The sequence below is a fragment of the Rhipicephalus sanguineus genome, chromosome 9, assembly GCF_013339695.2.
Source record: "Rhipicephalus sanguineus isolate Rsan-2018 chromosome 9, BIME_Rsan_1.4, whole genome shotgun sequence".
Taxonomy (NCBI): domain Eukaryota; kingdom Metazoa; phylum Arthropoda; class Arachnida; order Ixodida; family Ixodidae; genus Rhipicephalus; species Rhipicephalus sanguineus.
In genome coordinates this window covers 16,857,450-16,872,204 of record NC_051184.2, presented here as the reverse complement: position 1 = coordinate 16,872,204, position 14,755 = coordinate 16,857,450, and the positions used below count along the sequence as shown (strand labels likewise).

Genomic DNA, 14,755 nt, shown 5'->3' with positions numbered 1-14,755 from the left:
AATTCAACTTCTTAGTGGAACCCACCCCATAAGCTTTTGATCCCAATTGCACCTCCTTGTAAGCCATGTATCGATTGACTGTTACAAGGACACACGCAGTACTTGCTCAACAAAATTTAAGCAGAGCGAAGCCTAGAGTTTTGCAGTGAAAGTTTATTTACAGGATGGTATCCATGTGACTGGTAGTTGCATTGTATCAATGTACACAATGATAGTAGCAGTCTTTGAGCCCTAAAATGAATTTGCTCTGGTAGCGCTTGAACAGTATGAGACTAATTTGGACGACCACGCCCTCCTCTTCCGCCCCTGCCACCTTGGCTGCCACCTCTTCGTCCATCTCCATCACCCCTGCCACCTCGGCCTCCAAAGGGACCACCTGGCAGAGAAGAGTAACCATGTTTCTTGCACTGATCGAACATAAAATAGAAATCAACACTGTTTCCCGTAAACTCGGTGTGCAATAGGAAGCACTCGTGTGAACATGTGCACTTGATCACTGTCCCCACATATATGAGCTTCTGGCACCAGATATAGTGCCAGATATTTCTGGTTAAGATGCCTTGAATGTATTAGCTCAATGTATCTTCCTACACAAGGATACGTTTCCTTCATACAGCCTGAAGTCTAGGTTTTGACAAAAACTCGTCTGGCGAGGAAAAATCATGGTTGAAGAAAACGTACACTCGCCAACTAAAATGGAACACAAAACAACAGGATTGACATTTCGTCGCCCAATACAGCTGCCTTGTTCACAACAAACAAGGCACCAGGAAGTAGAACATGATCAGTATGCGCCGTTAAAGAAGAAGTCAACGGTCGCTTGGCTTTCCTGGACATTGAAGTCATACACACTGCATCCGGCCTTTCAACAAGTGTTTATCAAAAGCCTACGCATACAGGGAAATATCTTAAATTTGATTTGGCGCATCCCATTGGACAAAAACAATCTGTTGCATCAACACTGTTTAACCGCGCATACAGATTGTTTTCTACTTCTGACGCACGCAGAGCTGAGTTGAGTGTGACACAGGACTTGATCAGCAATGGCTACCCCAGCCAATTTATAAAAACTGAAGAAAGGCATGCAGCTGACACCCCTGCCAGGGCAACAACAATGAAGAAGCGGGCTTCACTCCCCTATGCACGAGGCGTGAGCGAGCCACTGTCAAGAATATTCCAAGAGTACGAAGTGCAAAGTCCGCCACATTTCTTCAAGCAAGCTGAAACAACTCGTTAGAGTCAAAGGCCACCTTGAAAAGAAAAGATACCCTGACGTCGTCCACAGAATTCCGTGCCAAGACTGCCAGGCGTGCATACAGGCGAGACTGCAAACTTTAAAAGAAGGCTACAGCAGCACTGCAATGACTTAGCCAAAGGACACACGATTTGAACGCCCTGGCAGAGCATCATGAAAAAACTGGACACTGTCTTTACTGGCAATCAGCTTCCATTACTGAAAAAGAGAAAAAATTATCATCCCGCCTGCTCATAGAATCTTTCTGCATACAATCTAATAACACGATAAATCGGACACGGGGTCCACTCCATGAGCTATATACAAGCGCGTTGTGTCTTTCAATGCATATATGATAAAGACCGCCGTTCATTGTAAACAAGGCACCTGTATTGGGCTCCATAATGTCAATCCTGTTGTATTTTTTTCTATTTTAGTTGGTGAGTGTATGTTTCCTTCAACCTTCAGACAGCCTGTGCTCGTTAAAGTTACGCTAATATAGACGCAGCTTCATTGTTTGGGTGTGACAGCAGCTGTACGTAAATCAAAATGCAAGGAGGGACAGCTGCTGCTGTAGCTCAATGTGTGCAAGTACCATCATGCGGTTATTGTGATGTTAGCTCCCACTGTGGAAACTCTAGGGGTAACTTTCATTTCGTAAGTAAACGCAGCAAAGGATTTTTTAATGCGAAGTATCTTATGGCGGAGTTCAATCCGGTGGTGGTGGTGTGCGGCGTGACCACCCTTACTGCGCATACCCTCTCCACTTCCCCTCCCCCTTTCCACTCTTCCTCTGAAACGCGGGCTAGACATGCCGAAATTCTCTCCTGCGCAACGCCGCGATGAGCACCAGCGCATGCACGTCCCCTCCCCCCCTCTCTCCTCTCCTACGCTGGCCGCCTCTCGCACGCCTGCCGACTGTGTTCCCCACTCGCCCTGTGAGAATTAACGGCCAGGCTAGAGAGAAGACAAGACGCGCTTAGCGTTCCTCTTCGCATTCCACGACGCGAGGTCGGTAGCATGCCCAAAGAACGCCAACGGAACGCGATCGTGCAAGTGCTCTGGCTTCGCATCGCCTCATGGTCCCCTTTAGCGGGAAATGGTGCAACTTTTTTCTCCTGTGCTTTTGTTGTCTTCAATGTCTGCTGGCTTTTGACAGTTGGCCCATGTGGCAGCCGGTACATTTTTCCGCTACTGGTGGGTGTTAGGTGATCTCCTGGGGGTCAAATGCTATTACAATGTAGGAACAATGCTTTCACTGGATACATGAGTCAGCAAAGTCTCTACAGTGCTCGCCACTGTCACAAAAAAAATGTTGGCTGCCAAGCGGGCCAATTATTGCGTTTCAATTGCTGAGCGCTGTATAATATTGTCAAATCCACAGACCTCTGCCGCCTCGGCCACCACGGCCTCCGGGTCCGCCACGCTTTCCGGCATCGCCGCGTCCCCGACCCTTGATCAGCGTTTCTTCCTTGACCATGTCAATAACTTCGTCGGGGATGCGAAGGTACTTGATTGTGCTGCCCCGGATGTAGCACTCAGGCATGCGCCAGAACTTGTCACCATCCTGTACAAGAATGTGCACAGACGAGGAGCATGTCACAGGGCACTGATCAATCCATGGGACATAACAGGCTACATGAAACTCATTTGGTCACAACTAATAAAATATACACGCCCCACCTAAAGCAATTACCATCCCACACAAAAAGGTTTTGCACAAATGCTCCATCTAATTACGTTCGCTCATTGTCGTGACCTCGGGTACTTATGCGCATTTAAGATAGCCGAACTTCGCCATGCGGATGCATGTTTTGTGTTCCTGGTTTTAGATAGAAAACTTGAACGTCTCGACAATTCTGTCAGGGATTCTGACATCAGTACGCAGCCAAAGATAATATTTTAGTCATACTTTTATTTTGCATTATGCGTAGTATTTACATTGGCGGTGAGAAAGTACTTGCGCTTCGATTGAAATTAAGCCAGCTGGTATGCTTCGCTTAGAATGGGCGCATCGCAAACCAAGTGCTCTTGCATTGCTAGTCACCGCCGTATTCCCCGTAACTGACAAAGAACATTATGGAGAAGCAGCTCACGGGATCCGGACATGTACGCCGTCAGTCCGAGAAGGTTAGCAGCAGTCTGCTGCTGATGTCAGGTAGATAACGTTTGTCAGCGCTAATGAGGTTGTTTCGTGGGTAAATAAATAAGGATCATGTGCGTACCCTGGACGTGCAGATAACCTCTCTGAGGTTGATGTTCATCCAGTTGTCGCAGCTGACAAGGTGGCCGTTGTACGTCTCGCCGTTCTTGAGTTCTACAAGCTGCAAACAAGTGCACAGTGCGTTCAGAGTACGCTCGACACAAGTGGGTGTTTCACAGGTCTTCCTCTTACCATAGGATGATTCTGAGCCGTCCGCAGCAAGGATAGCGGCAACTGCAAGAAGCGCAGATCACACTTGAATTACTGCACGTTCAAAAAGTTTAGCAAGTAATCTTAAATGTATTGTTTGGCAAGATATGACGAAGGTATAAAGACAGTGTAGCTTACCATTCTGACTCTGGAGCAGCCTTCTCAGTTTTCTCTAAAAAAAAGTCGGAACGAAACGCAATCGCAAACGAACACAATACGCAGGAGTTGCACAAGCGCCGGCTCCCCGGCTCTTCACCTAAAAAGAATGTCCTAGTGACGCGTCTGCGAAGGAGCGCGCGTGCCCGTTTGTGTAGACGACGCCAGACGCCGCCACTGCGCCTTTTTCTAGTCGTCTGCTAGCGTAAATGCCGCAGACCGGCGGATTCATTGCAGTTCGGGACATCGCCTGCAGCAGTATCTATTCGCATTTTTTTATCATCTATTTGCACAAACCCATCATATGAGCTACTCTGCATGTTTTGCTTCTATTGCGCAATACCTAGCACAACATTTAAATCCCATGCTCATCGCAAACTACACAAAAGTGCTCAGCAACGTATACGCTGCGTTGCTATGCCAGAAGGCGTATACGATGAAATAACGGCCTCGACGGACGCATATTGATGGTGGCAAACTTTTCGTGATTTATTCTCGGTTACAGAAACGCAGCTAAACAAGATTATTCCTGCGTTTCTTTACCTCATTTTACGGCGTGCAATCGAGAGTGATTCGTGAAGGAAATGAAAAGGTGCGCTATTTTCGTGCTACATGGAAGCATCCCACATGTAAGCGTCCGGAGAAAAAAAAGTCATCCACCATTTCTTTTTGTTTTTTTTAAGAACTACGACGTTGAACGTAGCGTCGCAGGGGACGCGCACGAGGCAAGCAGCTGCAAAGCGCGTCTGAACCGGCCCAAACCGGCGCGAACTGGCTCCGCGACTAGAAAAAAGCGCAGCAACGCCACCAGTGGCGTCTACTGGCGTTTGCTTCAACCGGCCTATTGTCCCTGCCTCCTGGACGCGTCACTAGGAGATTATTCTAGTACACTATAAAGCAGCCAGTCAGTTTAGTTTACAAGCCAATCAAAGCCGTAGACGCATGGACAGAATATAATATATAGACGTACTTATTTTTATAAGTGTGTGATTACAAATAACTGGCAGCGCCCCATGCGCAAAGTTTTTCAATAATAATAGTTGCGAAACTTCGTTCCGAAACCCTCACATCACCATGCCCAAATCTGCGGAGGTTAGCGCATCGACGCGCCACCATCGCATTGCTGCAGTCAGGCGATGCTGCAGTATTCGCTGTAACAGCGTGAATTACCATAGATAAGTACTTCCAAGATCGAAAAGCTCTGTGGCTGCAACCACAAAATGTAAACCGCGAATGTAAACACACTTCTCACTTCATTCACGCGACATCGCTTTCGCTCCTGTGCAGCGCAAAAATACGCAAAAATGCCATTTAGCAGTTCGTTTCTCTGCAAAGAGACGGCGCAACAATCAGTAAATTTTCCAATTTTGATCGAAGTCGTGTTAGGAGTTTCATAACTCGTATGATTGAATAACTCCGCGCATTGGGGGCATCACAAATGGATTGATGAGTGCCGGCCCAAGTTTTGTGGTTTTGTTGTCACATCTCTGCACGAGCGCAGCCGTGCTAGGCTAGCTAGGCTGTGCGAACCAGTCGTCCAGCGTTTTGACGGCTGGAGCAGGCACATCGGGCAGGGCTTGTATGGGGCAGCCAGCATGACAGCTACTCGGGGAATGGCTCCAGCATCGTGGTTTCTGCAGAGTGTGATCCTGATCGTCGCACTTGTGCCGTGGCAAAGCGCAAGCGCGGGTGAGTTTCACTTCCATTCAGCTCTGCAGAAGGGTCAGCAGAGTCAGTTATCCTCGAAAGGGCGGTAGCGTACGTGTGTTCGGCTGTATTTTATGCAGAAACAAGCGCCGCATTCATTAACTTGCTTCTGTTTTCCAATTGCAGCTGTCACAAACCGCGCGATGCCATGTCGCGCGTCTTGTTATTTACACCATATTTACACTACCCGTATCGGAAGTCCCGATCTTATCTGTCCACTCGTCTCGTTGTCTTGGCAACACAGTTGCGGTTCCCAGCTGAAAACAAGTTCCGTTAGGTCGTTTTTGCTTGCGATTGAATACCGTTATCGACTGTCGGCACTGCGTTATCCTCGAATGCTTAAGAACTACCCCTCGACGAGCGCTTACAACTCCGACTTCATGCTCCCTTTCCTGTTGTCTTTGTTTCATTCCTCGAAGACGTTTCACTGTGGGACGATCTCAGCACTTGTTTTGTTGTCGCGCCGACCCGTTAGAAGCACGTGTAGCACTAGCGCAATGCGATGTGTGAACGCGCTCCTCTTTCTTTATCTATTGGTGGTACCTGCTTTGGTTTTATTGATACTCTAAAACAGGGCAACGTGATGAAAGTGGTGTCAAACGGCGGAGGTCGTTGCACTGTGCTGTCTTTGTTCAAGCCGATTCTGTAGACGCCGCGGCGGCATGGACTGCCGCGCGACCTTGCTCTTTGCCTATTGCGTATTCGACAACTTTCCTTGCTACTTTTTTTTTTTTCGCGTTTTGCGCAATGGCGTTGTGTTGATGTGACGTATCTTGTTATCATCCTTTCCTTTGAGGAAAAATAAGCGCCTGACAAAAGCGGGGCGGGTTTTACAAGCGCCGAAAGTAGTAGAAAGAGCGCGTGAATATGCCGTGAAGGAAGAAAAACGCGTCACGACTACAGTACGTGCGTTCAAAACATACTCTAGCGGTAAATACAGATTCAGTGACGTGTGTGGGCTTTAAAGAAGCCCTAAACTGTATAAAGGATTGACTCAAGTTAGTTTGTAATGCAAAGGCGTGGAAGTGGATAGCTGAGATTGCTAACACAGTGTTATTCATAACCTGAATCTCAGCTCATGCAAGACCAATTCAATGACCTATTTCCTTGTATTGTTTTGCCATACATTCCTGGCAATTGCTGCTGCAGCTGTCTGGCGTTCTACATGGAAGAATGTCGATCATTGTCTGTGAGCATCAAAGCGTTGCGACAGATAGCAGAGCTGGTGTCAGTCACGTTTAATGAGTTACCGAAAGTGGCTATGAGAGAGTTGTGAGCAAATATCCTGTGTGGGGTAAGGCTGCATGATCTATTCTACAAAAAAAATTAAAGAGACGTTTTTTATCATAGTATGGAAAAAGTTGTGTGCCAAATCAATGACCGCAACTGTATATGATAATCAGCGTTATTTGTTTTGCATGTTTGTCAGCAGGGCCGTACCCAGGGATTTTTTTCGGGGGGGTGTTTGCATGCCTTCACAGCGACCACGAGTTGTTCTACGAACGGCCAACTCTGGCAACTCATGGTCGCTGTGAAGGCATGCAAATATTTGACAGTCACCCGAAAAGTTAAAGAATGAAAAAATTTCGGGGGGTGTCAGAACCCCCTCAACGCCCCCTTAGTTACGGCCGTTTGTCAGTGCATTATTGGGAAGTGGGGTTCACAAGAGGTTAAAAACCTGTCATATAATAGTTTCGTGGTTGTACTTACTATTCATTTGAAATCGCATAAGTTTGGGCTTGTTGGTATTCGATTTTAGCATCCAGCACACAAGACAAGGACTGAGTCTTCGTTGTTGTCACTTGGTCCGTGTCTTGTGTTGTGTGCTAGATGTTGAAATTACAATTCATTGTTTTGTTATTCAGACAACCTAAAAGATACAGTATAACATGGGGTGACACCAATCAAAAGAAGCACAACATCACAAGGATCTGTTGTTAGTATATTGTCTGTACCTTATTGTGGCAGTTACAAAAGCATAACACTCATGCATTGCTTAGAACGCAATGTGGTGTGTGCTGATTGTATGACGTCACCTTATAACCACTAGCAAATTTGCACGTCCTGTCCATCTCAGGCATTCTTGCACGCACAAGAATGCCCTAAAGGCTTGGAATGACCACGAATGATGATGATATTTTAAGTTGGGAATAACTGTAGGATATTTTAATTTTATACAAATGTTATTCATGAAGCGTGACTTCAAATCATCAACATTATCATGACACACAGCATAGTTTTCATTTGTTGGGTTGCAGTAAGGCCTGATATGATCTTAAGGAAAGTGCTACACGTCTCATGGCTGGGCTGGCCTGTGCGTGATAGTGACGGGAGTTGCAGGAATGGAGTGAGCAAGAAAAATGTAATGTCTTCACTATGCGCTTGGTTCCCAAAAATGGTTCTACAAGCTAGTATTACACTAAGTTGTCCAGTGTGCTCCAGTGTTTAAAAGGGCTGAACAACAACAAAAAGCTTGTCAAAAAATGCTATGTCAGTTTTGTGTTTCACTGATTCCAAACAAATAACAAAAAGCGTGCTCTTGCCTGTCATATTTCAGTGGTTTGCAACAACCTAAAAAAAGAAATGAGCCCCTCGATCTGTTCCCATTCTTTCTATATTCCATTTGTAATATTCAGACATTTAAGTTGAAAGAGTCAACATTTTCTTGTTGAAGAGTTTAAGGAAGTTTTGGGGGGGCGGGTAGAGTAGACATCTTGTTTTGTAACCATGCTCTACACGAGTGGTTTTCAGCCATGGATGTTTCGGGGACCCCTTGTGGACTGGTGCAAGTGATGAGGAACCTCTTGCAGTGAGAGAAAGGGGGGGTCATAAGTGAACACAACATGCAATGAGAAATAGGTGTCTTGTTTCTCCCTGGCAAAGAATGGTCAAACTGAAGTGCCATGCCAATTCGATCTAAACAGCTTGTCAATAAGTTGTGCAGTCTGCAGCCACATTCACCCTGTTTCTAGTTATGTTTGCTCTTCAAATATGCAAGCATGTAAAAAGCATGCTCGCGTGCATATGTCGTAGAAAACTGAAACAAAAGCTTTACAGCCATCTCATGGAGAAGGAGAAATGTAAGCTCCGCCGCAATGCAAAGGTGTTATGCTGTGAAGCATGCCGAAAATTGGAAGGGGCCGCTGTCACGGGACGTATGCCTCCAAAAAACAAATTTTTTTTTTTTTTCAAAGATGGTTTTCGCTTACCCCCAAAATGGCTTCTCAGACCACTGGGGGTCCGCGGACCCACATTTCAGAACCACTGCTGTACACTTATGGACGTCTCTGCTAAGCTTGAGGGCACGGGTTCAATTCTCGGCCGCAGTGGCCACATTTCGATGGAGGTGAAATGCTATAACATCTGCGTACTTAGATTTAGGTGCACATTAAAGAACCCAAGGTGGTCAAAATTAATTCAGAGTCCCCCTGTGGCGTGCCTCATAATCATAATCATATTGTGGTTTTGACATGTAATACGTCAGAAATTATTAGCCCCTTAATATATATATATATATATATATATATATATAGAGCTCCCGCAGCAAGGTAAGAGGTTTTGTCGCAAAGAAGCATCCGAGTTGAGGAAAGCGAAAGCAGAGATTCACCGTAGAAAAAAGTAAGGCACGCAGACAGAGGCACAAGAGAAGAGAAATTGACAATGCAAACGCCTTCAACGATGAATCCTTGCCAACTAGTACCTTGACTTTCTGTCACTTGAAAGCAGAAAGGTGTATTACATGATGAGGGAACGCGAGCTATATACACCAGGTCATTTTCTGGCATATGCATACATGTGTTCACAAGTGTTGAAGATTGGGCGAGTTGGTTCGTCGTACTTGAACTGGTATAGCGCATTACGGGAAAGAAGAAACGGCCAAGCAGACCGACACAAGAGGACAGAGCGCTCTGTCCTCTTGTGTCGGTCTGCTCGGCCGTTTCTTCTTCCCCGTAACGCGCTATACCAGTTCAAGTACATACGTGTGTTCCTGCTGAGAGATACTTGACTGACTGTAGTGATCATGCACTGATGATGCAATGCAGATATGGACACAGCTGCTATGAGCCAGAGTCTGGAGCCTCGGCAGGTGTACCCGTTTCGGCGGTACGGTGATGTGACGCTGCTGCCGTTCGTCATCGCGCAGGGCACGCACTCAGCCACTTGGACGTTCAAGGCCAACATCAGCAGCCACTGCAGGCCAGACATTATCCACCTGTGAGTCGGACTACATATCTTACATGCTTGTGTTTTTGACCATGAGGAATATTAAGGCTTACGGTGGCTGTGTTCGTAACATCACACATGTCCTCTTAAATAGCAGCCATGGTCAAACATGAATGCTTTGCAAGCTCTATTATATCCATGTCTTCAGTTCAATATGTATTTGTAATGCTTGTTGGGAGTGACAGAGCATATGCAGCAGGCTTCCAATTCTGTTACTTCCTTGGCTCGCAGTGCATTTGGTTCTGCAACATAGAACAGCGCAGCATACACAGCATTTCGCTCCTAGGCAAAGGAAGGACAGCCAACTATAAAAGTATGTGAAGTACTGTTACAATGACAAATGTGGTATTTTTCTCAGCTAAAGCATGACACTTCTGAATTGATGGACCACTGTGCAGGTTCTAAAAACTTTCCCAGTTTAGAACTTTTAAGTAGGGGTGTGCGAATATTCGAAATTTCGAATATTTTTCGAATAGTGTTTGCTATTCGATTCGATTCGCACTGGAATTTTTGCTATTCGAACTATTCGAACCCCCCAAAGACTTATACAGTCAACGTCCAATTGAAAGTGACGCCTTCAGATCTTTAATATGCTTCACCTCATTACACTCTCGTATTGCGGCAGAGCTGTCTTTCAAGCACCGTTACGGTCGAACTTTGCCAAGACACGGTCAATGTCTGATTGGAAGTGGTCCCTAGATTTTCAATATGCTTCACCTCATCACACTCCGGTATTTCGGCAAAGCTGCCTTTCAAGCTCTGCTGCGGTTGCAAATGTATTAACTCAAGAAAACGCTGGTTCCAACATGGAGATGAAAGATAAGGCATAGGTGGGGGCTCAATTAATGCTGTTTTGGACCTGAAATTTGTGCAGGAAGTCCGAAAAATCGGAAGCCGAAGCTTTTTAGCATCCAAAATTTCAGATGTTCTTATATATCGATGTCTACGAGGCAGACTTAGAACTCCGGACTTGGAGGGAGCACACCCTTGTCCGCCACATCAGTTGGGCTTCAATAGAAGTTGAAAGAGGAGGAGAGGCTGAGGAAATGGCATCTTTGCCTATCACGTGTAAAGTGTTGTCGGCAACGCTTTGGTTGCACCAAATCATCTACCTAAATACAATTCGGCCTCTACATTGCCTCATTCTTGATAAGAAAACTATGAAACACCTCCCCACCAATGCTTCATCAACCTAGTGAAAAGAAACACTTTCATGTTGCTATCTCATAGGAATATGCTCAGTAATCCTCTCTAACTGCAATTTTGCTTCGAAGTATTAAGAAAATATTCTATTTGATTCGCACTCACACTTCAATATTCGAATTCGTTTCGCATCCAAAATCTTGCTATTCGCACAGCTCTACTTTGAGTTCACTGGTCTGTCCTGAGGCTGCACATAAAATCAAAATCTTTACAAATCCCTTGTGTAATAAATTGTTATGCACGAATTCACGGGACAATATTAGTGACACCATATGTATACAGGAGTACAGTGCTTCATGCCGTAGAATCAAAATGAAAACATTGAGACTAACCTTTACACAAGCCTTTATAAAGGTGCATAAAATGTGCTATAAAGTTTGCACTGCAATTAGGACTTCTGTTTGTACATAACAAATTGCGCATGAGCGAACAACTTCGTGAAGAATGTGTCAAACACAAATGTCGGAAGCTTGTGAACAGTTTAATTTTTGTCCTGAAAGTAATAGTGTGCTACCTGTGCTTTTGCAGATACCTTCAGTTTGGAGGGCTGCCCGTGTTGAGCCCTCTGAATGCTTCTTTTCCCGATAACTTTGTTACCAAGCGACAGCGGCTGCACAGCCTCTATTTCCCTACCGACTCGGAACTGCGCTTCATCAACATCAGCTCACCTGACCCCGGACAGTGGTTTGCAGCAGCGTTCACGTTAGATCATCACCAACGGATTTTGCAAAAGGCATGAAAGACTATTTTGTCAATGCACCTGTTCATTAATTGATGTTGCATACCTGCTCATTCTCCAAAATGCTGCGTAAAATTTACAAATTCGGGCTCACTTTGATTTTCTGAATGTTGCGTCAACGTTCATTAATTCATGTTGCATACCTGCTCATTGTCCAAAATACTGCGTAAAATTTACAAATTTGGGCTTACTTTGATTTTCTGAATGTTGCGTCAACTTTTAGGAAAAAATGCATTTTTTCACGAAAAAGTTTTGCTCGTTGGTCTCACTACACTCCATTTGGTGTCCATTGATGGTGAGAGGAAGTCAGAGGGCTATTTATTCTAAGTAGTTTTTACAAACAAGTTATTGAAGTATGTGGCAATAGCAGTGTCACCGAAAAAAATCACCGGAAACTGGAAACCATTGTTTTGTTCACAAGTCTTTAATGTTCTAAGTCTGTTGCTGTTTGTGTGTTGTGTCACTCCACTTTCCCTTTGCCCATTCCCAGTGTCAGATATGTACAGTTTTGACAAATTTTTAATTTACAGGTTAATATTGTTACTGGGAGATGTCGGAAAATGGGCATATTTACAATACTTACACTGCAACATTGAACGGGCCCAGAACAACAAAAGTAACAAAGGAGAGATTAGCTGGTCTCCTTCCTCTTCATCTGCAAGATAAGCAGTGCATAGCAATATGTACTATAACAGTAGACGAATTTATTGTGTAAAGAGTCTCACAGATGTGTTGCACGCAATATCATAATTGTTCAAGAGATGAGATCTTGGTTAGTCCTAAGCCTCACCTCATCTCAAGGCCTCCCACTCGGGGATTTTATGCCACGTTGTAAGTTATGAGTAATTTCTGGCCACCCGCTGAATTTCTGGCCACGCACTGAATTTCTGGAAATGACCTTGCTGTAGACAGAAATAAAAGCACCCCCCCTCCCTTTTTCGGGAGATCTGAAATAAGCGCCAATGACCGAGCAAGCACCCCCTCCCCCTCCTTTCCTGCGGCCACTTTTTTTTCAAGACGAGTGTCGCTTGTGTAAAAAGAACCACAAGAATGAGTACACTGCATGCGTATCTAATGTTGTTTATGAAATTCCATTGTCATGTGGCCGGTCGTATATTGATCAAACCGGTCGCTGCTTCAATTGTTTGACAGTGACGAGGGGGACTAAAAACAGTAAATAAATAAAGCATTTCGTTAGAAACATGGATGGGCATTTCTTATTTTTAGCGGCTCTCCCGCCGCCATCTTGAATTTCGGTCCAGGACCGAACAAGCGTCCCCTCTCCAAATCTGGACGGATTACCCTTCACCGTAGGGGGGTCGCTTGCTCGGCATTTTATGGTAAGAGTGTCATTAAGTACAAACAGTATGTGAGCAAGGATACTAAGTAGTTCCAGCCTCCTAGCATGTTTCATCACTGTGCCAGGCTTTCCACAAGCAAGGAACTTGTGAATTTTTATAAAATAAAAGCTGGTAAAGATATCTTTATGAAAATTTGAATTTGCCTTTTTAGGATGATTTGTAGTGTTTGTGCCAAATTTCATCAACCTATACCAAGAAACTAATAAGTTACAAGCGATCCCCGCGTCCCACCTTAAACACTCCTGATGCGTGCAGGGCCTGTTTGCACCCTGTGAAGTGTACCTTTCAAGCTCGCTGACCCCGTACCTGCTTGACGAGGTCATTGACCTACTGCCCGGCCAGGCCACCACACACCACGTTGTCAAGCCCACCTACTTCAGGTGAGTGACCTGGAATGGCACCCACTTCCTCCTGCTCTTGCCTGTTTTCAATTGAAGCCCATAATGAAACGGCAAAAAGATTGAAGGCCCATTTTAATTTTGATCAGCTTAGTGATAAATGAGTGAGTAGTATGTGTACAGCCGTCAGCATGTTTAATTAATATGAATGCTCCGCAGCCTGGCCTGGACTGGCTTGGACTGATGCCAGCGCCGCGAAGTGTGTCTCGGTATGTTTGCGGCAGCTGACAATAGCTGGAGCACAGCTTGATTTGACTGGTCGGCTTGTCACTCGCTTGTGTCTGAATGGCGGGGATAGTGCGCTCACTATCGATAGCTCCAGCTATCGTCAGCCACCGCAAACATACCAACGAGCACATCACGGCACTGGTGTCAGTCCAAGCTTGTCCATGCCAGGCAGCGGAGTGTTCGTAAGCATGCCCACAGCTGTACACTGCTGAAGCAATCGTGGCAAAGCTGCAAGGCTGGTTATCGTAAGATTTTCTTCTTAGTAGCCCTTTAACAACGCCTAAGCAAATGACGTGAACACCTGGTGGTTTCCGGTTATGACGTAAATACTCATATGTTGCCTCTGAGACTTCACAGCATCTTGTAAGTATTGCAGAGGAGTTGCTCATCTTGAATCATGCATCACTTCTGACTAGTGAATCAATAGAGGCGAAATGGTAGAGGCCTGTGTACTGTGTGATGTTAGTGCAAGTTAACACCAGATGGTCGAAATTTCCGGAGCGCTCCACTACAGCGTGCCTCATAATCATATCATGGTTTTGGCATGTAAAACCCCAGATATATTATTATTATCTGATGAGTGAAAATGTTGGTGTTTTTCTCAGTTTTGATATTAAAAAAAAGGAATTTTGCAAGAGACTGGATGCATTCACTTGTTTTTAAAACATAAAATTTTGGTTTCAAACAAAATCACTTGTTGTTAAATTAAAATTTTAAGTTGAAATTTTTGCGTGGAGGCTGCTTGTATCTACACTGTTTGAATCTGAGCATTTTATAGTTTGACAGAGCTGTCCTGTAGATAATAATAATTGTTGGGGTTTAACATCCCAAAAAACATGATACGATTATGTGGTAGTGGAGCCGTAGTGGAGGGCTCTGGTAATTTCGACCACGTGGGGTTCTTTAACGTGCAGCTAAATCTAAGTACACGAGCCTCAAGCATTTTTGCCTCCATCAAAAATGCTGCCACCGCGGCTGGGATTTATACCGCGACCTTCGGGTCAGCAGTCCTTTAGATGGTAGCCATATTTGTTACCATTAATTCACTATACTTGTAACGAGCCATGTCTGCACTTACTGTGAAACAAAACA

General features: G+C 45.0%; 2 protein-coding genes across 2 annotated transcripts in view; one reads left to right on the top strand and one right to left on the bottom strand.

Annotated features, from left to right (window-relative positions):
• Nucleotides 1–135: 135 nt before the first annotated feature.
• LOC119404658 (U6 snRNA-associated Sm-like protein LSm4) lies at nucleotides 136–3,914 on the bottom strand. Its single transcript, XM_037671250.2, has 5 exons — nucleotides 3,786–3,914; nucleotides 3,630–3,671; nucleotides 3,460–3,558; nucleotides 2,621–2,801; nucleotides 136–376 (listed from the first exon to the last, which is right to left on the bottom strand). The coding sequence occupies exons 1-5, from the start codon at nucleotides 3,786–3,788 to the stop codon at nucleotides 273–275; spliced, it is 429 nt and encodes a 142-aa protein (XP_037527178.1). The 5' UTR covers nucleotides 3,789–3,914; the 3' UTR covers nucleotides 136–272.
• Nucleotides 3,915–5,267: 1,353 nt separating this feature from the next.
• LOC119404657 (post-GPI attachment to proteins factor 6) overlaps nucleotides 5,268–14,755 on the top strand; it is a 28,420-nt gene continuing 18,932 nt past the window's right edge. The window contains exons 1-4 of the mRNA XM_037671247.2: nucleotides 5,268–5,492; nucleotides 9,554–9,725; nucleotides 11,466–11,670; nucleotides 13,293–13,417. Of these exons, the coding sequence (XP_037527175.1) occupies nucleotides 5,399–5,492; nucleotides 9,554–9,725; nucleotides 11,466–11,670; nucleotides 13,293–13,417 (596 nt within the window). The 5' untranslated portion in view covers nucleotides 5,268–5,398. The remainder of the gene's footprint in view (nucleotides 5,493–9,553; nucleotides 9,726–11,465; nucleotides 11,671–13,292; nucleotides 13,418–14,755) is intronic.

What these genes read in the sequence shown, in the direction of transcription:
- LOC119404658 (XM_037671250.2), bottom strand. An exon ending in CGGCTCAGAATCATCCTATG is followed by an intron (nt 3,559 to 3,629) that starts GTAAGAGGAAGA and finishes ACTTGTTTGCAG; the next exon opens with CTTGTAGAACTCAAGAACGG. An exon ending in TGGTGGCCGAGGCGGCAGAG is followed by an intron (nt 377 to 2,620) that starts GTCTGTGGATTT and finishes CTTCTCTGCCAG; the next exon opens with GTGGTCCCTTTGGAGGCCGA.